Source organism: Argopecten irradians, chromosome 4 (assembly GCF_041381155.1).
Source record: "Argopecten irradians isolate NY chromosome 4, Ai_NY, whole genome shotgun sequence".
Lineage (NCBI taxonomy): Eukaryota > Metazoa > Mollusca > Bivalvia > Pectinida > Pectinidae > Argopecten > Argopecten irradians.
The window spans coordinates 9,187,995-9,211,415 of NC_091137.1; the positions used below are offsets into that span (position 1 = coordinate 9,187,995).

Below are 23,421 nucleotides of genomic sequence, written 5' to 3' on the forward strand. Positions count from 1 at the left end.
ATCACCTCCAGGACCATACAACAAATCTATAAGAATGCTTTCTTTCTGAAGGTCAACAGACATTATCACCTCCAGGACCATACAACAAATCTATAAGAATGCTTTCTTTCTGAAGGTCAACAGACATTATCACCTCCAGGACCATACAACAAATCTATAAGAATGCTTTCTTTCTGAAGGTCAACAGACATTATCACCTCCAGGACCATACAACAAATCTATAAGAATGCTTTCTTTCTGAAGGTCAACAGACATTATCACCTCCAGGACCATACAACAAATCTATAAGAATGCTTTCTTTCTGAAGGTCAACAGACATTATCACCTCCAGGACCATACAACAAATCTATAAGAATGCTTTCTTTCTGAAGGTCAACAGACATTATCACCTCCAGGACCATACAACAAATCTATAAGAATGCTTTCTTTCTGAAGGTCAACAGACATTATCACCTCCAGGACCATACAACAAATCTATAAGAATGCTTTCTTTCTGAAGGTCAACAGACATTATCACCTCCAGGACCATACAACAAATCTATAAGAATGCTTTCTTTCTGAAGGTCAACAGACATTATCACCTCCAGGACCATACAACAAATCTATAAGAATGCTTTCTTTCTGAAGGTCAACAGACATTATCACCTCCAGGACCATACAACAAATCTATAAGAATGCTTTCTTTCTGAAGGTCAACAGACATTATCACCTCCAGGACCATACAACAAATCTATAAGAATGCTTTCTTTCTGAAGGTCAACAGACATTTATCACCTCCAGGACCATACAACAAATCTATAAGAATGCTTTCTTTCTGAAGGTCAACAGACATTATCACCTCCAGGACCATACAACAAATCTATAAGAATGCTTTCTTTCTGAAGGTCAACAGACATTATCACCTCCAGGACCATACAACAAATCTATAAGAATGCTTTCTTTCTGAAGGTCAACAGACATTATCACCTCCAGGACCATACAACAAATCTATAAGAATGCTTTCTTTCTGAAGGTCAACAGACATTATCACCTCCAGGACCATACAACAAATCTATAAAGAATGCTTTCTTTCTGAAGGTCAACAGACATTATCACCTCCAGGACCATACAACAAATCTATAAGAATGCTTTCTTTCTGAAGGTCAACAGACATTATCACCTCCAGGACCATACAACAAATCTATAAGAATGCTTTCTTTCTGAAGGTCAACAGACATTATCACCTCCAGGACCATACAACAAATCTATAAGAATGCTTTCTTTTGAAAGGTCAACAGACATAAACACATCAACAGAAATCACCTCCAGGACCATACAACAAATCTATAAGAATGCTTTCTTTCTGAAGGTCAACAGACATTATCACCTCCAGGACCATACAACAAATCTATAAGAATGCTTTCTTTCTGAAGGTCAACAGACATTATCACCTCCAGGACCATACAACAAATCTATAAGAATGCTTTCTTTCTGAAGGTCAACAGACATTATCACCTCCAGGACCATACAACAAATCTATAAGAATGCTTTCTTTCTGAAGGTCAACAGACATCACCTCCAGGACCATACAACAAATCTATAAGAATGCTTTCTTTCTGAAGGTCAACAGACATTATCACCTCCAGGACCATACAACAAATCTATAAGAATGCTTTCTTTCTGAAGGTCAACAGACATTATCACCTCCAGGACCATACAACAAATCTATAAGAATGCTTTCTTTCTGAAGGTCAACAGACATTATCACCTCCAGGACCATACAACAAATCTATAAGAATGCTTTCTTTCTGAAGGTCAACAGACATTATCACCTCCAGGACCATACAACAAATCTATAAGAATGCTTTCTTTCTGAAGGTCAACAGACATTATCACCTCCAGGACCATACAACAAATCTATAAGAATGCTTTCTTTCTGAAGGTCAACAGACATTATCACCTCCAGGACCATACAACAAATCTATAAGAATGCTTTCTTTCTGAAGGTCAACAGACATTATCACCTCCAGGACCATACAACAAATCTATAAGAATGCTTTCTTTCTGAAGGTCAACAGACATTATCACCTCCAGGACCATACAACAAATCTATAAGAATGCTTTCTTTCTGAAGGTCAACAGACATTATCACCTCCAGGACCATACAACAAATCTATAAGAATGCTTTCTTTCTGAAGGTCAACAGACATTATCACCTCCAGAACCATACAACAAATCTATAAGAATGCTTTCTTTCTGAAGGTCAACAGACATCACCTCCAGGACCATACAACAAATCTATAAGAATGCTTTCTTTCTGAAGGTCAACAGACATTATCACCTCCAGGACCATACAACAAATCTATAAGAATGCTTTCTTTCTGAAGGTCAACAGACATTATCACCTCCAGGACCATACAACAAATCTATAAGAATGCTTTCTTTCTGAAGGTCAACAGACATTATCACCTCCAGAACCATACAACAAATCTATAAGAATGCTTTCTTTCTGAAGGTCAACAGACATTATCACCTCCAGGACCATACAACAAATCTATAAGAATGCTTTCTTTCTGAAGGTCAACAGACATCACCTCCAGGACCATACAACAAATCTATAAGAATGCTTTCTTTCTGAAGGTCAACAGACATTATCACCTCCAGGACCATACAACAAATCTATAAGAATGCTTTCTTTCTGAAGGTCAACAGACATTATCACCTCCAGGACCATACAACAAATCTATAAGAATGCTTTCTTTCTGAAGGTCAACAGACATTATCACCTCCAGGACCATACAACAAATCTATAAGAATGCTTTCTTTCTGAAGGTCAACAGACATTATCACCTCCAGGACCATACAACAAATCTATAAGAATGCTTTCTTTCTGAAGGTCAACAGACATTATCACCTCCAGGACCATACAACAAATCTATAAGAATGCTTTCTTTCTGAAGGTCAACAAACATTATCACCTCCAGGACCATACAACAAATCTATAAGAATGCTTTCTTTCTGAAGGTCAACAGACATTATCACCTCCAGGACCATACAACAAATCTATAAGAATGCTTTCTTTCTGAAGGTCAACAGACATTATCACCTCCAGGACCATACAACAAATCTATAAGAATGCTTTCTTTCTGAAGGTCAACAGACATTATCACCTCCAGGACCATACAACAAATCTATAAGAATGCTTTCTTTCTGAAGGTCAACAGACATTATCACCTCCAGGACCATACAACAAATCTATAAGAATGCTTTCTTTCTGAAGGTCAACAGACATTATCACCTCCAGGACCATACAACAAATCTATAAGAATGCTTTCTTTCTGAAGGTCAACAGACATTATCACCTCCAGGACCATACAACAAATCTATAAGAATGCTTTCTTTCTGAAGGTCAACAGACATTATCACCTCCAGGACCATACAACAAATCTATAAGAATGCTTTCTTTCTGAAGGTCAACAGACATTATCACCTCCAGGACCATACAACAAATCTATAAGAATGCTTTCTTTCTGAAGGTCAACAGACATTATCACCTCCAGGACCATACAACAAATCTATAAGAATGCTTTCTTTCTGAAGGTCAACAGACATTATCACCTCCAGGACCATACAACAAATCTATAAGAATGCTTTCTTTCTGAAGGTCAACAGACATTATCACCTCCAGGACCATACAACAAATCTATAAGAATGCTTTCTTTCTGAAGGTCAACAGACATTATCACCTCCAGGACCATACAACAAATCTATAAGAATGCTTTCTTTCTGAAGGTCAACAGACATTATCACCTCCAGGACCATACAACAAATCTATAAGAATGCTTTCTTTCTGAAGGTCAACAGACATTATCACCTCCAGGACCATACAACAAATCTATAAGAATGCTTTCTTTCTGAAGGTCAACAGACATTATCACCTCCAGGACCATACAACAAATCTATAAGAATGCTTTCTTTCTGAAGGTCAACAGACATTATCACCTCCAGGACCATACAACAAATCTATAAGAATGCTTTCTTTCTGAAGGTCAACAGACATTATCACCTCCAGGACCATACAACAAATCTATAAGAATGCTTTCTTTCTGAAGGTCAACAGACATTATCACCTCCAGGACCATACAACAAATCTATAAGAATGCTTTCTTTCTGAAGGTCAACAGACATTATCACCTCCAGGACCATACAACAAATCTATAAGAATGCTTTCTTTCTGAAGGTCAACAGACATTATCACCTCCAGGACCATACAACAAATCTATAAGAATGCTTTCTTTCTGAAGGTCAACAGACATTATCACCTCCAGGACCATACAACAAATCTATAAGAATGCTTTCTTTCTGAAGGTCAACAGACATTATCACCTCCAGGACCATACAACAAATCTATAAGAATGCTTTCTTTCTGAAGGTCAACAGACATTATCACCTCCAGGACCATACAACAAATCTATAAGAATGCTTTCTTTCTGAAGGTCAACAGACATTATCACCTCCAGGACCATACAACAAATCTATAAGAATGCTTTCTTTCTGAAGGTCAACAGACATTATCACCTCCAGGACCATACAACAAATCTATAAGAATGCTTTCTTTCTGAAGGTCAACAGACATTATCACCTCCAGGACCATACAACAAATCTATAAGAATGCTTTCTTTCTGAAGGTCAACAGACATTATCACCTCCAGGACCATACAACAAATCTATAAGAATGCTTTCTTTCTGAAGGTCAACAGACATTATCACCTCCAGGACCATACAACAAATCTATAAGAATGCTTTCTTTCTGAAGGTCAACAGACATTATCACCTCCAGGACCATACAACAAATCTATAAGAATGCTTTCTTTCTGAAGGTCAACAGACATTATCACCTCCAGGACCATACAACAAATCTATAAGAATGCTTTCTTTCTGAAGGTCAACAGACATTATCACCTCCAGGACCATACAACAAATCTATAAGAAAGCTTTCTTTCTGAAGGTCAACAGACATTATCACCTCCAGGACCATACAACAAATCTATAAGAATGCTTTCTTTCTGAAGGTCAACAGACATCACCTCCAGGACCATACAATAAAATCTATAAGAATGCTTTCTTTCTGAAGGTCAACAGACATTATCACCTCCAGGACCATACAACAAATCATCACCTCCACCATACCAAATCTATAAGAATAGCTTCTTTCTGAAGGTCAACAACAATTATCACCTCCAGGACCATACAACAAATCTATAAGAATGCTTTTCTTTCTGAAGGTCAACAGACATTATCACCTCCAGGACCATACAACAAATCAAATGCTTTCTTTCTGAAGGTCAACAGACATGCTTTCTTTCTGACCATAGGTCAATCAGAATGCTTTCATTCACCTCCGAGGACGCATACAACAAATCATATAATAACTTTCTTATTCAGGACATTAACACCCTCCAGGACCATACAACAAATCTATAAGAATGCTTTTTCTTTCTGAAGGTGTCAACAGATACATTATCACCTCCAGGAACCATACAACAAATCTATAAGAATGCTTTCTATCTGAAACCATTTATCATCATGAATCTACATCAAATCTTTTTTTCTTTTGAAGGTCAACAGAATCACAAGACATACAACAAATCTCTTAAAATTTGAAGTGGTCAACTGACATTATCACCTCAGAAAAGTCTCATACAACAAAGACCATGCTTACTTTCTAAAGGTCTGACATTAACCTCCAGGGACATACTGATTCAAAGATGCATCTTTCTGAGTCAACAGACATTACACCTCCAAATACCATACATCTAAAGAACACTAGTCAATGCTTTCTTTCACAGACAAAGTCACCTCCAATTTGAGACAATCTATAAGAATCACTTTCCTGAAGTCAAAGACATCACTGAGACCATAAAAGACTATCAAGAATGCTTTCTTTCTGAAGGTCAACAGACATTATCACAGACCATCAAACAAACATAAACTGAAATGCACATTAGAATTTCTGAAATGAAAAGACATTATCAGACATCAACAAATCTGTAAGAATGCTATCTTTCTGAAAGTCAACAAGTCAACTGAGTTCAATCAAGGGACATAACTGATTCAAAGAGACATAACTAAGTTAAAGGGATTTTTACTGAGTCAAAGAGACATAACTGAGGTCACTTCCAAGGGACATCACTACATTAGTCACTGAAGGGAACTTCACTGATTCAAAGAGACATAACTGAGTTAAAGGGACATTACTGAGTCAAAGAGACATAAACAAACTGAGTTAAAGGGATTATTCACTGAGTCAAAGAGACATAACTGAGTCAAAGGGACATACACTGAGTCAAAGAGACATCACTAAGTCAGGACATGATTCAATGCACTAAGTTAAAGGGACATAACCACTAACTTGATACCGATCAAAGAGACACAACTGATGTTTAAAGGGACATTACTGAGTCAAAGGACATCAACTGAGTTAAAGGGACATTACTGAGTCAAAGGACATAACTGAGTTAAAGGGACATTCACTGAGTCAAAGAGACATAACTGAGTAAAAGGGACATCACTGATTCAAAGAGACATAACTGAGTTAAAGGGACATTACTGAGTCAAAAGAGACATAACTGAGTCAAAGGGACATCACTGATTCAAAGAGACATAACTGAGTTAAAGGGACATTACTGAGTCAAAGAGACATAACTGAGTTAAAAGGGACATTACTGAGTCAAAGAGACATAAACTGAGTTAAAGGGACATTACTGAGTCAAAGAGACATAACTGAGTCAAAGGGACATCACTGAGTCAAAGAGACATCACTAAGTCAAAGGGAATCACTGATTCAAAGAGACATAACTGAGTTAAAGGGACATTACTGAGTCAAAGAGACATAACTGAGTCAAAGGGACATCACTGAGTCAAAAGAGACATAACTGAGTTAAAGGGACATTCACTGAGTCAAGAGACATAACTAAGTCAAAGGGACATCACTGATTCAAAGAGACATAACTGAGTTAAAGGGACATACTGAGTTAAAGGGACATAACTGATTCAAAGAGACATAACTGAGTTAAAGGGACATTACTGAGTCAAAGAGACATAACTGAGTTAAAGGGACATCACTGAGTCAAAGAGACATCACTGAGTTAAAGGGACATCACTGAGTCAAAGAGACATAACTGAGTTAAAGGGACATTACTGAGTCAAAGAGACATAACTGAGTTAAAGGGACATTACTGAGTCAAAGAGACATCACTGAGTTAAAGGGACATACTGAGTCAAAGAGACATAACTGAGACATACTGAGTCAAAGAGACATCACTGAGTTAAAGAGACTAGAGACATCACTGAGTCAAAGAGACATAACTGAGTTAAAGGGACATTACTGAGTCAAAGAGACATAACTGAGTTAAAGGGATATTACTAAGTCAAAGAGACATCACTGAGTTAAAGGGATATTACTAAGTCAAAGAGACATCACTGAGTTAAAGGGAATCACTGAGTCAAAGAGACATCACTGAGTTAAAGGGACAGTACTGAGTCAAAGATACATCACTAAGTCAAAGGGAATCACTGATTCAAAGAGACATAACTGAGTCAAAGGGACATCACTGAGTCAAAGAGACATAACTGAGTTAAAGGGACATCACTGAGTCAAAGATACATCACTAAGTCAAAGGGAATCACTGATTCAAAGAGACATAACTGAGTTAAAGGGACATTACTGATTCAAAGAGACATAACTGAGTCAAAGGGACATCACTGAGTCAAAGAGACATCACTAAGTCAAAGGGAATCACTGATTCAAAGAGACATAACTGAGTTAAAGGGACATTACTGATTCAAAGAGACATAACTGAGTCAAAGGGACATCACTGAGTCAAAGATACATCACTAAGTCAAAGGGAATCACTGATTCAAAGAGACATAACTGAGTTAAAGGGACATTACTGATTCAAAGAGACATAACTGAGTCAAAGGGACATCACTGAGTCAAAGAGACATCACTAAGTCAAAGGGAATCACTGATTCAAAGAGACATAACTGAGTTAAAGGGATTTTACTGATTCAAAGAGACATAACTGAGTTAAAGGGACATCACTGAGTAAAAGGGACATCACTGATTCAATGACACATAACTGAGTTAAAGGGACATCACTGAGTCAAAGGAACATCACTGAGTCAAAGGGACATCACTGAGTCAAAGGGAATCACTGATTCAAAGAGACATAACTGAGTTAAAGGGACATTACTGAGTCAAAGAGACATAACTGAGTTAAAGGGACATTACTGAGTCAAAGAGACATAACTGAGTTAAAGGGACATTACTGAGTCAAAGAGACATAACTGAGTTAAAGGGACATTACTGAGTCAAAGAGACATAACTGAGTTAAAGGGACATTACTGAGTTAAAGGGACATTACTGAGTCAAAGGGACATTACTGAGTCAAAGAGACATAACTGAGTAAAAGGGACATTACTGAGTCAAAGAGACATAACTGAGTAAAAGGGACATTACTGAGTCAAAGAGACATAACTGAGTAAAAGGGACATTACTGAGTCAAAGAGACATTACTGAGTTAAAGGGACATCACTGAGTCAAAGATACATCACTGAGTTAAAGGGACATTACTGAGTCAAAGAGACATAACTGAGTTAAAGGGATTTTACTGAGTCAAAGAGACATAACTGAGTAAAAGGGACATTACTGAGTCAAAGAGACATAACTGAGTTAAAGGGACATTACTGAGTCAAAGAGACATAACTGAGTAAAAGGGACATTACTGAGTCAAAGAGACATAACTGAGTTAAAGGGACATCACTGAGTCAAAGATACATCACTGAGTTAAAGGGACATTACTGAGTTAAAGGGACATTACTGAGTCAAAGGGACATCACTAAGTCAAGGGACACCACTATGTTGAGGGACACCACTGAGTTTAAAGGGAATCAATGAGTCAAAGGGACATCACTGAGTCAAAGAAACTTGACTGAGTTAAAAGAAAATCACTAAGTTAAAGGGACATCACTGAGTCAAAGGGACATCATTGAGTCAAAAAAACATCACTGAGTTAAAGAGACATCACTGAGTCAAAGGGACATCATTGAGTCAGGAGGCCATTCCTAAATCAATTGGACATTAGTCAGTTAAGATGCCACCAGTGAGTTCAAGGATTACTGCTCCTTTCTGATACTCTGTACACTGGTAAACACCAGTGTTGGGAATAAAGTATTGAGATATAGAGCTTTAACTAATTCAATAGATGCCTAACTGCATGCAAATAATTCTTGTTACATGAATAATTTGAATTTGCTCTACGTAATTAATGCCGAAAGGCTTACAAAAATGAAACAAAGCGGACTAATACAGGATGAAGGACAAGGTCACTAATCAAAGTCATACTTGATAAAGGACAAGGTCACTAATCAAAGTCAAACATTTGAAACATTTTTGAGGACAAACATTTGTTAATCAATCCAGCATGTTCCCCTTTCGTGTATCTTTTGAAAAATTGACAAATCCAGATATAACTTGCTTTACATGGTGCCAAACTTAATTATGGAAAACAAAGGAAATCACTTGTCACTTAAGAAATGAACTTTTAAAAAGTGAATTTCTGCAGAGAGAAAGTAAACATGAATTGAAATATTACATTGTGAAAGTGTGATCTCAGCCTCAGGTGAATTGTAACAAGTTAGTAAATAGTAACAGGTAAAGAGGTATGAAAACAAAGGTTTTACAATTTCTTTTTTCTACACCAAGTTGAAATACATAATGGGATTGAAAAGGAAGAGATACATATATCAAAAGGCCTTGAATGTGTGGGGTAAGGAGTGCTGAGTGATGTGAAGATGAGGAAGACACAAGTAGCACTGGCCTTGAGAATGGGAATCGGAGAGCGTGATACATGGGCTAGAGGAACATCTAGTGTACAGGACCGTTAGGATACACGTTAAACATGCTTATAGAGTAGGATAATGGCCTTAAAATGGAAATAAAACACTCATCTTCTACAACATTACATCTGTTGTGTGTTACCATTTTAATATTACAGGATTTATACAGTTATCTTATAGATCTTTTTCTTTGTTGGGCTGATACAGATAATGCTGTATTATCACAGATAACGAAGATGATATATAGATAAAATATCAACATAAATAATCTTCTGAGTGTTACTTACCTGGCAAAAAACTTTTCTAGCCATATTCTCATAGAACACACCAACTATTATCCTGGCATCTTGTCGCTGAAATAATAAAAAACAAATTATGAATGTAACTGACAACAAAGTCAAAAATCATGAATTATAAAAACATTGGTAATTACATTTAATTCTCTAAAATTCTCATGAATTATAAAAACATTGGTAATTACATTTAATTCTCTAAAATTCTCATGAATTATAAAAACATTGGTAATTACATTTAATTCTCTAAAATTCTCATGAATTATAAAAACATTGGTAATTACATTTAATTCTCTAAAATTCTCATGAATTATAAAAACATTGGTAATTACATTTAATTCTCTAAAATTCTCATGAATTATAAAAACATTGGTAATTACATTTAATTCTCTAAAATTCTCATGAATTATAAAAACATTGGTAATTACATTTAATTCTCTAAAATTCTCATGAATTATAAAAACATTGGTAATTACATTTAATTCTCTAAAATTCTCATGAATTATAAAAACATTGGTAATTACATTTAATTCTCTAAAATTCTCATGAATTATAAAAACATTGGTAATTACATTTAATTCTCATTGGTAATTACATTTAATTCTCTAAAATTCTCATGAATTATAAAAACATTGGTAATTACATTTAATTCTCTAAAATTCTCATGAATTATAAAAACATTGGTAATTACATTTAATTCTCTAAAATTCTCATGAATTATAAAAACATTGGTAATTACATTTAATTCTCTAAAATTCTCATGAATTATAAAAACATTGGTAATTACATTTAATTCTCTAAAATTCTCAAAGAAATTATAGCTATGATATTATATTAGAAAGTGCATGGCATTGATAAAATTTCCAAATGTTATAGATTTCAGAATTAATGGGAAAATCAAAACTAGAAAGTCATTAGTGTCTTCACTGAGTTTGTTTTGAAATGGAATATTAGTCAACGTTAGTCGGTCAGCAACAGCATGAACTTGACCGAGGTATACTAATATCTCCTGACTACTTGAGGGAATATGAGGTTTTAATACTGCATATGTCATTTGTGGGTAACACATTATATTGATCATTACAAAGACCTAATGGCATAGGTGATAAAGAAGATGGGGAGAAAATCAGCCCATCAGTAGGGGGTTACCATGGTAATGTCGACCATGACCTTCAATAACAGGCAATGTTTGGCCTATTTGTTAATGTCACCTTGGCAAACAAGTGCCAATCATTGACCAAAAAATAATAACCATCAACACACCAAAAGTTCAAATGACCAAAGAGGACAACATAGAAGTAACTAGCCATTTCTTAGAAACGACCATTCATATTACTTTTATCAACACAGTTCCTTTACTTAGACACGACCATTCATATTACTTTTATCAACACAGTTCCTTTACTTAGAAACGACCAATCATATTACTTTTATCAACAAAGTTCCTTTACTTAGACACGACCTTTACTTAGACACGACCATTCATATTAATTTTATCAACACAGTTCCTTTACTTAGAAACGACCATTCATATTACTTTTATCAACACAGTTCCTTTATTTCACAAATAAAACAAAAGATGACCAAGAACATGTGTTTGATATACACACCATGGAGAAGAGATTGTGGCCAAAAAAAGGACAGTACTTAAAAATGACTATATTTGAACAAATGACATCATTTGACACACTAAGCCACAACTACATATGCACAGCGGATAGCTAGGATATACAGTAACATATAAACGGTCCTTTTCCAGTTACGCAGCAAACAGGAATCAAGGATTTTTTTTCTTATACATAAAATACAGGTATATACATTTACTAAAACCAAGACAGGAAAATTATGCTACTTTAAAATCTAAAACATTTATCTGCATTCACTATTTGAAGCTTTGACTTAAAGTGTTTTAGAAAGCAGACATGTGAGTTATCTAACTCCAACCAAATAAATAATGAAGACAGCCTTAGAACAGGAAATGCACAGAACTGGTGTCCTGATTTCAGAATGCAAGACAGATTATCCATCTGACAATGAGCTACATATAATGGTTCTTCTATCATCGATACAGAAAATTGGGCAAGAGGAAATGAATGCATCAGCTATGCATTAATACTTTCACTCTAAGTTTTAGTGCAGAACATTAAATGTACATGACAATGCAAGCTTCGATTACTTCAGTGTCATTAGCTAGAAATGTAAGCATCTAAGGAAGCAGTATATATTCAGCCTAAAACTATACGTTACAAATAGTTTCCTGGCTCAAGAGATATAGCTTCCATAAGAATAGCATTCATGTACATCAGAGTGAAACAAGAAGGCATAGGTTTTTCCTGGACATTTATACACTAGCACAGCAGTGACAGCTAACCATTAAGCCAAAAAATAATATAGGATAAATATGATTTTCCAAAATGTTCATCTTATTCTTTTTATCAAATACCAACATTTTTTCGCTCTTAGCCATTAATAGTGCTTACATGGTTGGACTGGTCATCATGATTTCCATGACAGATAATACCAATAAATTAACAAAAATATAGCAGAACATGTTCGTTTCGTCTTGATACGATTTTTATGTATCACCTGTTTATATTGGTTAAAGTCCTGATGTCATCTCTTGTTTTGGGAAACCATTACTAATTTGTACTTTTCACTATCTTTATGACAAGTTCTGTCGAAGAAATATAATAGAACTAGAGTATCAAAGCACCTGATCTTTATTTCTTCCATTGTTTCAATATCTCCATACCTGAATTATATATTATGTTTATACATTGTACAGAGTTGGTGCTTTTTCTTTTTTCATCATGTCTTTTTTTTCTTGATGTGTTGCCCTGATCTTGACCTCCAATAAAAATAATCCTATCCTTACTGACGAAAGTATCAATGGCGGTTTGTCAACATCAGTCTGGGAACTGAACTCTGTCAGATCATTGTGATGTTTAGTCACCACTCTATCCTATCTTACACTTCAGTCTTGATACGAAGGCTGGGCGAAATACTTAAGAAAAAACCTGATTCCATAACTTAACATATGAAGTTTATTTAATGACAATGAAACAAAGTCAAGAACTGAAACAAACAGAAAGAATTACTCTTTCTGATGGAACGATGCGGGCGAACATCAGATATAACAACAACACTATACTTTAATGTAACAAATATTACGAAATGACTGTGTTAACGCTGACCTTAATTTGACACAATTTACTTTACTGTGTTGACTGTATATATATATATCCTTTTCATAGTAACTAGTGGTCGATAACATAATATATAATATGAATGAAAGTACATTTAGTCTAAATGAGTATAAACTTCTATAAACTTACATTTTTAGACGACCCAAATTAAGTGTGCAAGGCCCTCCTATAGCATATCTTGTGAAAATAGCGAACCAAAGGGGAATAACTCTAATGTAATTTTAGTTATAAAGCGGCGATGTACCGAATGTATGACACATAACATAACCAAATCTATGACACATAACATAATACAAAATAATGTAACTATTTGTTACAGAATAACTTCTTTGTCACTATAAATGGTTCAGTGTTCTCCTTATATTGTAATCTTTGATATTAGAATCATCCTAAAGCCTTGAAGTAACCATTGACGTAACACAAAAATAGATGGTTAGGTTTGTCCTATAAACAGCAAGGGTTATTTAGGATAGACCAGGTTAAGGAGGTCAAGGAAAGCTAGTTAGTACCTGGCAACTGTACCACATGGGATTCGAACCTGTGACCCAGAGGCGGAGAGCTTATGTTAATGTCAATGACATCTTGAGCACTGGCCACTGAGGCCCTCAAAATAGATGGGTTATGAAAATAAGCAGGCTACCCAGCACTTGTTTCTCTATGTACACCTTGACTTAAAGTTGATCAACAGCAAATGTTAGCATTAAGTTCTCTATCATCATTCTTTGTCAAATTCTATGGATAGCATGTAGTTATTTTTAGGACCAAATATGTTTCAGTTTGAAATTTCAATATGCAAAAATAAATAAATATATAGATGCAATTTGTGGAAAAAAAGAAAAACAAAACAAAACTTCCAATAGCATTAAAAGGAATAATAATTACTTTATAACACTTAAGGTGAGTACATAATATAATTGATCTCATCATTATAGACAGTGAAGCCTTGACAATCTAACATGACCTACCCTATACGAAGGACTCAGGTGTTTTTCATTACCTGATATGTCCTCTCTACAATCCATTCATACGTCTACTCTCTATACATAACTCATTTACTCACTAATGATAATCGTGTCTGTCTTGCTCTCAAACCTTTCCATTGTCTGTCCGTCTGGGCAGGATATCTTCCCCAATCATACTATGCATAGTTAAGGATCGCTACATTTCCTAAACTGGTTTACACAAATTGTCATCAGCCTGATGTCCAAAGCTAATAAAAATGTAATTTAATTCTGTACATTATGGGTAATATCAGATGTTTGTTTCTTATATTTCTGGAATGAATGACTCAATGTTTAGTTTGTGTAAAGACTTCAAAATCATGTTTTTGCATTAAAAAGTACAAATATCTGTAGACAAGAACTTAATTCACTTTGTATTTTTGATAATCAATATACACACCATGGAGAAGAGATTGTGGCCAAAAAAAGGACAGTACTTAAAAATGACTATATTTGAACAAATGACATCATTTGACACACTAAGCCACAACTACATATGCACAGCGGATAGCTAGGATATACAGTAACATATAAACGGTCCTTTTCCAGTTACGCAGCAAACAGGAATCAAGGACTTTTTTCTTATACATAAAATACAGGTATATACATTTACTAAAACCAAGACAGGAAAATTATGCTACTTTAAAATCTAAAACATTTATCTGCATTCACTATTTGAAGCTTTGACTTAAAGTGTTTTAGAAAGCAGACATGTGAGTTATCTAACTCCAACCAAATAAATAATGAAGACAGCCTTAGAACAGGAAATGCACAGAACTGGTGTCCTGATTTCAGAATGCAAGACAGATTATCCATCTGACAATGAGCTACATATAATGGTTCTTCTATCATCGATACAGAAAATTGGGCAAGAGGAAATGAATGCATCAGCTATGCATTAATACTTTCACTCTAAGTTTTAGTGCAGAACATTAAATGTACATGACAATGCAAGCTTCGATTACCTTCAGTGTGTCATTAGCTAGAAATGTAAGCATCTAAGGAAGTAGTATATATTCAGCCTAAAACTATATGTTACAAATAATTTCCTGGCTCAAGAGATAGCTTCCATAAGAATATCATTCATGTACATCAGAGTGAAACAAGAAGGCATAGGTTTTTCCTGGACATTTTTACACTAGCACAGCAGTGACAGCTAACCATTAAGCCAAAAAATAATATATGATAAATATGATTTTCCAAAATGTTCATCTTATTCTTTTTATCAAATACCAACATTTTTTCGCTCTTAGCCATTAATAGTGCTTACATGGTTGGACTGGTCATCATGATTTCTATGACAGATAATACCAATAAATTAACAAAAATATAGCAGAACATGTTCGTTTCGTCTTGATACGATTTGTATGTATCACCTGTTTATATTGGTTAAAGTCCTGATGTCATCTCTTGTTTTGAGAAACCATTACTAATTTGTACTTTTCACTATCTTTATGACAAGTTCTGTCGAAGAAATATAATAGAACTAGAGTATCAAAGCACCTGATCTTTATTTCTTCCATTGTTTCAATATCTCCATACCTGAATTATATATTATGTTTATACATTGTACAGAGTTGGTGCTTATTCTTTTTTCATCATGTCTTTTTTTTTCTTGATGTGTTGCCCTGATCTTGACCTCCAATAAAAATAATCCTATCCTTACTAACGAGAGTATCAATGGTGGTTTGTCAACATCAGTCTGGGAACTGAACTCTGTCAGATCATTGTGATGTTTAGTCACCACTCTATCCTATCTTACACTTCAGTCTTGATACAAAGGCTGGGCGAAATACTTAAGAAAAAACCTGATTCCATAACTTAACATATGAAGTTTATTTAATGACAATGAAACAAAGTCAAGAACTGAAACAAACAGAAAGAATTACTCTTTCTGATGGAACGATGCGGGCGAACATCAGATATAACAACAACACTATACTTTAATGTAACAAATATTACGAAATGACTGTGTTAACGCTGACCTTAATTTGACACAATTTACTTTACTGTGTTGACTGTATATATATATATCCTTTTCATAGTAACTAGTGGTCGATAACATATTATACAATATGAATGAATGTACATTTAGTCTAAATGAGTATAAACTTCTATAAACTTACATTTTTAGACGACCCAAATTAAGTGTGCAAGGCCCTCCTATAGCATATCTTGTGAAAATAGCGAACCAAAGGGGAATAACTCTAATGTAATTTTAGTTATAAAGCGGCGATGTACCGAATGTATGACACATAACATAACCAAATCTATGACACATAACATAATACAAAATAATGTAACTATTTGTTACAGAATAACTTCTTTGTCACTATAAATGGTTCAGTGTTCTCCTTATATTGTACACATAAGAATCATCCTAAAGCCTTGAAGTAACCATTGACGTAACACAAAAATAGATGGTTAGGTTTGTCCTATAAACAGCAAGGGTTATTTAGGATGGGCCAGGTTAAGGAGGTCAAGGAAAGCTAGTCAGTACCTGGCAATGTACCACATGGGATTCTAATCTGTGACCCAGAGGCAGAGAGCTTATGTTAATGTCAATGACATCTTGACCACTTGCCACTGAGGCCCCCCAAATAGATGGGTTATGAAAATAAGCAGGCTACCCAGCACTTGTTTCTCTATGTACACCTTGACTTAAAGTTGATCAACAGCAAATGTTAGCATTAAGTTCTCTATCATCATTCTTTGTCAAATTCTATGGATAGCATGTAGTTATTTTTAGGACCAAATATGTTTCAGTTTGAAATTTCAATATGCAAAAATAAATAAATATATAGATGCAATTTGTGGAAAAAAAGAAAAACAAAACAAAACTTCCAATAGCATTAAAAGGAATAATAATTACTTTATAACACTTAAGGTGAGTACATAATATAATTGATCTCATCATTATAGACAGTGAAGCCTTGACAATCTAACATGACCTACCCTATACGAAGGACTCAGGTGTTTTTCATTACCTGATATGTCCTCTCTACAATCCATTCATACGTCTACTCTCTATACATAACTCATTTACTCACTAATGATAATCGTGTCTGTCTTGCTCTCAAACCTTTCCATTGTCTGTCCGTCTGGGCAGGATATCTTCCCCAATCATACTATGCATAGTTAAGGATCGCTACATTTCCTAAACTGGTTTACACAAATTGTCATCAGCTGATGTCCAAAGCTTATAAATGTGTAATTTAATTCTGTACATTATGGGTAATATCAGATGTTTGTTTCTTATATTTCTGGAATGAATGACTCAATGTTTAGTTTGTGTAAAGACTTCAAAAGACAAGTTTTTGCATTAAAAGGTACAAATATCTGTAGACAAGAACTTAATTCACTTTGTATTTTTGATAATCAACATTCAATGCCTTTTCTTCTTTGCTTTAATTCAGATATCACTAAAGCATGATGGCATATGCTGTTTTATTTAGGTATGTGTCCTCTGAAACCATGTTGTCTATTCTTCACTTTATCATGTTATAGCGTTCTATAAATTCCTGCTCAACATCCTTTTTGTTAAGCTATTCTCTGAATTAAGAATTTTTCTCTTTGAAATCCTTCTATGCTTGCAATATGAGTTTATCATTTCAAGCAAATATAGATTTCTTGAAGGAATGTTTGGCCCTAACATAAAATAAGGGGAGTTTTTAATTATTTCTTTGCTTTTACCTTTATTTACAACTAGATTATAACTGACATGATGTCATTGCCTTTCCTTTTATTTCTAGATGTACTTGTACTAATTCAATAGAACATTAATTGTGCAATATCAATTTAAAATTCAAACATTTCAGATGTAAAATTGAGAAAACATATGCATAGTTTGATCAGAATCTGTCATATCACAAAGAGTATGAGAACAGCCATGTGTGACTTCTCTGTCAGAAAGACAACATCGTAGAAGTGCTAGGGAATGTACCCAGGGGAAGATGTTACATGGGTATTTATCATCATGTAGGCACAAAACTTGTTTTTCTTATATATCAAATGTCCATAGACAAAGCCGTCCATCTTATTGTTAGAAATGTAGATTCACTGTCTAGAGACCAACACTGGACAAATCATGTTGTTTTGAACCTACAATTAGTGTTATTTTCCTACTGGTAACACACACTCCTTTTAAATAAGATAAATGGGTCCTGGAGGAATACATAACACAATGGTATCTATCAATTTATGACAAGAAAAGTTGCTATTCTATAGCAATACTTCAGCCTTCTATAGGGGACGTCCCTAGGGGTTGGCAGCATTTGTGCAGTTTTCATTACCCTCTTAGATATCAGTTTATATTTGGTTATAATACTCACATAAATAAAATGAGAGCACTTTAATCTATACTAATCTATACCATAATTTCATACAAATTTTCTCTTTAGGACAGGACTTTTGTCCCCAGAGGTAAAACCAGCAAAATATATGTCATTGCGAAAATAATGTCAAATAAAGCAAAATTCAAACAATTTTGAAGGATCAATATTTAGAGAATAAATGGACATAACAGAATTCATCGGCATCAGAAAAAAGCTAAAATAAATAGAACAAGAGGTCCAATGATCTTAATGGTCATCTGACAATGCTATTTTGGCTCAATTTGAATAAAAAAATAAATTCTAGAAAGGTTCAAAGCTGACTTTGGCTTCCATTTTGGTATCTTGGAAAGTCAGTGCAATGTGTATATAGAGGTCGAGAATAACAACGCTTCTTAGGCTGCCCTAGCACTGAAGCTGAAGAAGAACTTTATGAATGTGTTTTTCACCATAACAACTGTGTTGCCATTTTGGAATTTGTATTGAAAGAAAAAATATCAGTTAGTTGGGACCATATCAGAAATGTTTTATCTACATTGAACTGGTAGAATTTAAGAAGCTCATAATGAGTTTTTAAGATGGCCGTTTTCATGGCCATCTTTGATTTTAGATAAATCCGATAAAAACCCACATTTGGTCGGGACCATGTAAAAATCACTTCAGTCAATTTTCAGCTAAATCATGCTGGTAGAACTTGAGAAGATGTTCAAAATATGTTCTCAAGATGGCAGTTGTGACCAGAAAAATAACTTTGTCAGGACTATGTCATGATTTCTTACAGGCAATTTTTCAGCTAAATCACAGAAGTAGAACTTGAGAAGTACAAAATATGTTTTCAAGAAGGTTGATGTGGCTGCCATCTTTGATTTCTGATCGACATGAAAATTAGTAACTCAGTTGGGACCATGTTAGGATCATTACAGGGAATTTTTAACTTAACCCCAAAAGTAAAACTTGAGAATTATTTGTTCAAAATATGTTCTCAAGATGGTGGCCGTGCCATCTTGGACTTTAGTCACTGTTGAGTCACTAGTTTTAACAACTCTGGCTGTTTGATACCTGAAGTACCATGAAACAGACAGGCTCATTGTATGATATGTCATATCATTTGAAGTCAGCTCAAGGGACCGGCCTGTGTAATGTTAACCATAAGGAAGAAGTGTAAGGCAGACATCAACAGGCCGCTACACTGCACAACCACCTTGATTAAATCGGAAAGTCCCTGGCTGTTACGGTCCAACATTGTCAGGCGTCATACACAACATGTTTACAAAGAGATGTCAGGTCATATCACAGATCAGTCCTAACACCACACGTCCAGATTGATCCACACTACACTCCAAACATTACTATCACATCAAAACTCTTTAAACTAAAACTGATATTATCGAAGAGAAGTTATAAAAGGACATTTTTGAAAGTCCATCATGACTTCATAAAAACAACAGATGTAATGCAAGACATGTCCTGAAATTTCATAATGTAATATGATAATGGAGTTCAAATGAAATATTGTTACTATTGAATTCAAATATTAATCATTCATAAATGAACTTACCTTTTAACAATGAGATTATTTAGTGTAATTTTGTCAATGTCAATATGACATGGCCGAAATCATCCAAATCTTACATTAAATGTTTGTATATTATACAAAATACATCATGAATAAATAAATTAATGGATTTAAACGTTAACAGTAAAAGTGTTAAAGGTACAGATAGGCTCTTGGAAAGACTTATATTCGCATAAGGAAGACAAAATTCATTAAAACTATAATCTAAACCTCAATTTTAAATTGCATTGATTACCAACATCAAACATGGGATGTGTATTATCTCCATGGATACCATATTGAAGTTTGAATTTGTTCCCAACTGAATTAAACTTAAGTTCGGTGGTAATAGCCTCTGTCACGTGTTTAACCTTGATACAAACACAATAAAACAGAGCTTGCTGTGGAGAATTAAATCGTCTTTGAATCTTATGATTGGACCGTCCTATAAACTCGAGAAAAGATAATAGGCTTTTGAATGTATTAATGTAATTGCTATTGCCATTCTCAATCCATCACAGTTGATTTGCTCCTCTGCATGTGAACCAAATCTCTGCTGCCCTACCTTATTTCAACGAGAATCCACACAAAAGCATATCATAATTATGTTACAGCTGAAAAATGTTCTATCAATAAGTTAAATACATTAAAGTTCTGCCAACTTTAATATTATTAGGGTTACGTTCAATCTTTGATATAAACTGACAGTTTTCAAGTTTTCAGAGGATATTTTGGTATAAAGATCACGATCAATGGCTTGGGTTACTTGGTACTCTTCCCACACATTTCTGATGGTTTTAAATATCATCAATATTGGATGCTTTATTGAAAGAATACATATGATAAAAGCTGGAGTACAAATTCTGAAATATTAGGCATTTCAGAATGATAATGACAGTAATTTAGCAAATCTGTAAATAGGCAAGATGGAGACTGAGCACATCAAAATATTTCAAACTATCTTAGGGTTGGATTATAAACTCTGTTTGAATTAGTTTCTTTTAAAGTAAAGCAAAATGTTTTCCTTTATCTGGTTTACTTAAGTAAGCTTGCTAACTAAGCCATAAAATTGCTTTTTGCCAGCATTCTCAAGAAAATAGCATTTCTAACAAGACTGAGTTTTATATTGTTTAGCAATGCTGACTCGGGTCAGCCTTTAACCACACCACTTGGTAATCCACATATAAGAATTGATCATGACAGTGTCTCTTGCTATCCTTGTAACTGCAGTGACCTTGGCCATTCGTTTTAAAGATGTCCTTGATCTTTTCACAGTTGCTTGGCAACCCTTGTAGAATTTTACTTTGACCCTATTTCATGGTAATTTCTGCTAGAGGTAATCTGGTCAATGCTGCGTTGTAATTCTTTCAAGAACTAAACAAGATATCTTGAGTTTTTGCTTTTGAGTTTTGGTCCCCCTTACACTCAGTTCCTTTGCAGTTCTTGTTAGAATTCCCCTGAACTTTATTGTTAAATTTATCTTTCTCTTGACTGGTTATCTTTGTTACATAGTAAATCTGTAGCTTGCAACCTTTCTATGGGTTCAATTGCTTGATCATTTTTTAGTTAAATTGATTTATGTAAGGATTTTGGTAGCTTTTAAAGAAAGCTATAACTCAAGACTGGACCAGACTGGACCAGTGACCAATGACCAGTACCTACCAACAAGTCCAAATGTGTCTAAGAACTCTTTTTGTTGTAATTTTTTATTTTTCAAAAGAAATGTTCATATAATAATGTGATATTACATCATCATTGCCATCTTCTTCATCATCATCACATCATCATTGTCATCACAAGAACCACCACCGTCAACATCATAGTCATTAAACTAATCATTTCCCTCATCTTAATCATCATCATCATCATCATCAACATTCATCATCGTCTAAGACCTCTTGACTAAGAGCTGATAAACTAGTCTGGTATATGATAAACACTCAGCTACCATTATATCATCTATTTAGTAAAATGATGGTTGCTGCTAGCTGTAGGTGAGATCTTTGTTGTACTTTTCCTTTAACACTGTGATGTATCCATGTTGTTTGAGTACAGATATGTCCTATCATAAACTTTCTCAAACACTTTGTATAAGACACAGTGTGAGCTGTACACATTTTAAAATCCTTTGTGTTACATACAAACAGAACTTCTCAACTCTAGGTGTTACCGTGTATGAAATATGACTTAACACATTATACAACACAGTAACAGTACAGTGGATTTCTATTGCACTGCATAAGAACAGCATTCTATCTTTCTAGGATTTACTTTATATAGATAAATGCTTAGTCAGTAGTACACGACAACTAGACAATATGTGTCTATATACTGCAGATGGCACAATGAAAGTTGTCTTTTTAAGGCTTCTAATGCACTTCCAACAGAAGCAATATAAGCTACTTGTTTCTCCTTTGTTGTGAAACAACTACCGTGTACAATGTGATAAAATGTAAACCAGTAATAGAGGGGTAAATGAGAGGTAAGTACCGCTGGAATAGGTACAAACTTTTAGCCCCCACTCCAATAAGCTTAATTATTACAATGCTTTGCTTGAAACAGACTTACAGATGGTAAACTTATCACCTCATCGTAGTACTAACAAAACATTTGCAGTATAATCAGGCCTTTATTTGGACTTACCTTGAGATTTCGGACAGCATTGGCTGGATCAGTGAGAAAGTTCTGTCTAACGGACACTGCAATGTTGGCTTGTTTTACTCTTTCTTCCAAGTCTTCTACTGTCTGTTTGTAGGAAAACATGGAGCAGTTTAGCTAAGATTAGCTAAGAAAAAATTAAAAAGTCTATGTAGAAATGTTTTATATATGCACAGTATACCAATTCAGTTATCAGAAATCTTAATGACAGAGGAAATTCACTGAATGATATGTGGAGGTGCAATAAGCATCAGCTTCTGATTTTTTCAGTACCTAAACTTTGAGCTTAAAAGGACAGCAGTTGATCTTGGGTCAGTGCTTTTGTTTCCAGAAATCAGGGCCATCTTTCTCTTTGTTTTATTTATAAATACTAAGTTTAAGTTTCATAATTACAAAGAAAAGGGCAGTAGTTTTAATTTCTAAGCATGAGGATATTGATTCAAGAAGTTCTGTGTGATATCGCATACAAGAAACACGATAAACACTTCAGTGCTACTC

At 34.6% G+C, this 23,421-nt stretch overlaps 1 protein-coding gene across 3 annotated transcripts in view; it reads right to left on the reverse strand.

The window, feature by feature from the left end:
* Positions 1 to 23,421, reverse strand: part of LOC138320531 (gamma-aminobutyric acid type B receptor subunit 1-like) — a 59,074-nt gene that overhangs the window by 25,488 nt on the left and 10,165 nt on the right. For all 3 annotated transcript variants that reach the window (XM_069263552.1, XM_069263554.1, XM_069263553.1), the window contains exons 3-4: positions 22,909 to 23,010; positions 10,167 to 10,232 (exon numbers count right to left, since the gene is read on the reverse strand). In XM_069263552.1, the coding sequence (XP_069119653.1) occupies positions 10,167 to 10,232; positions 22,909 to 23,010 (168 nt within the window). The remainder of the gene's footprint in view (positions 1 to 10,166; positions 10,233 to 22,908; positions 23,011 to 23,421) is intronic.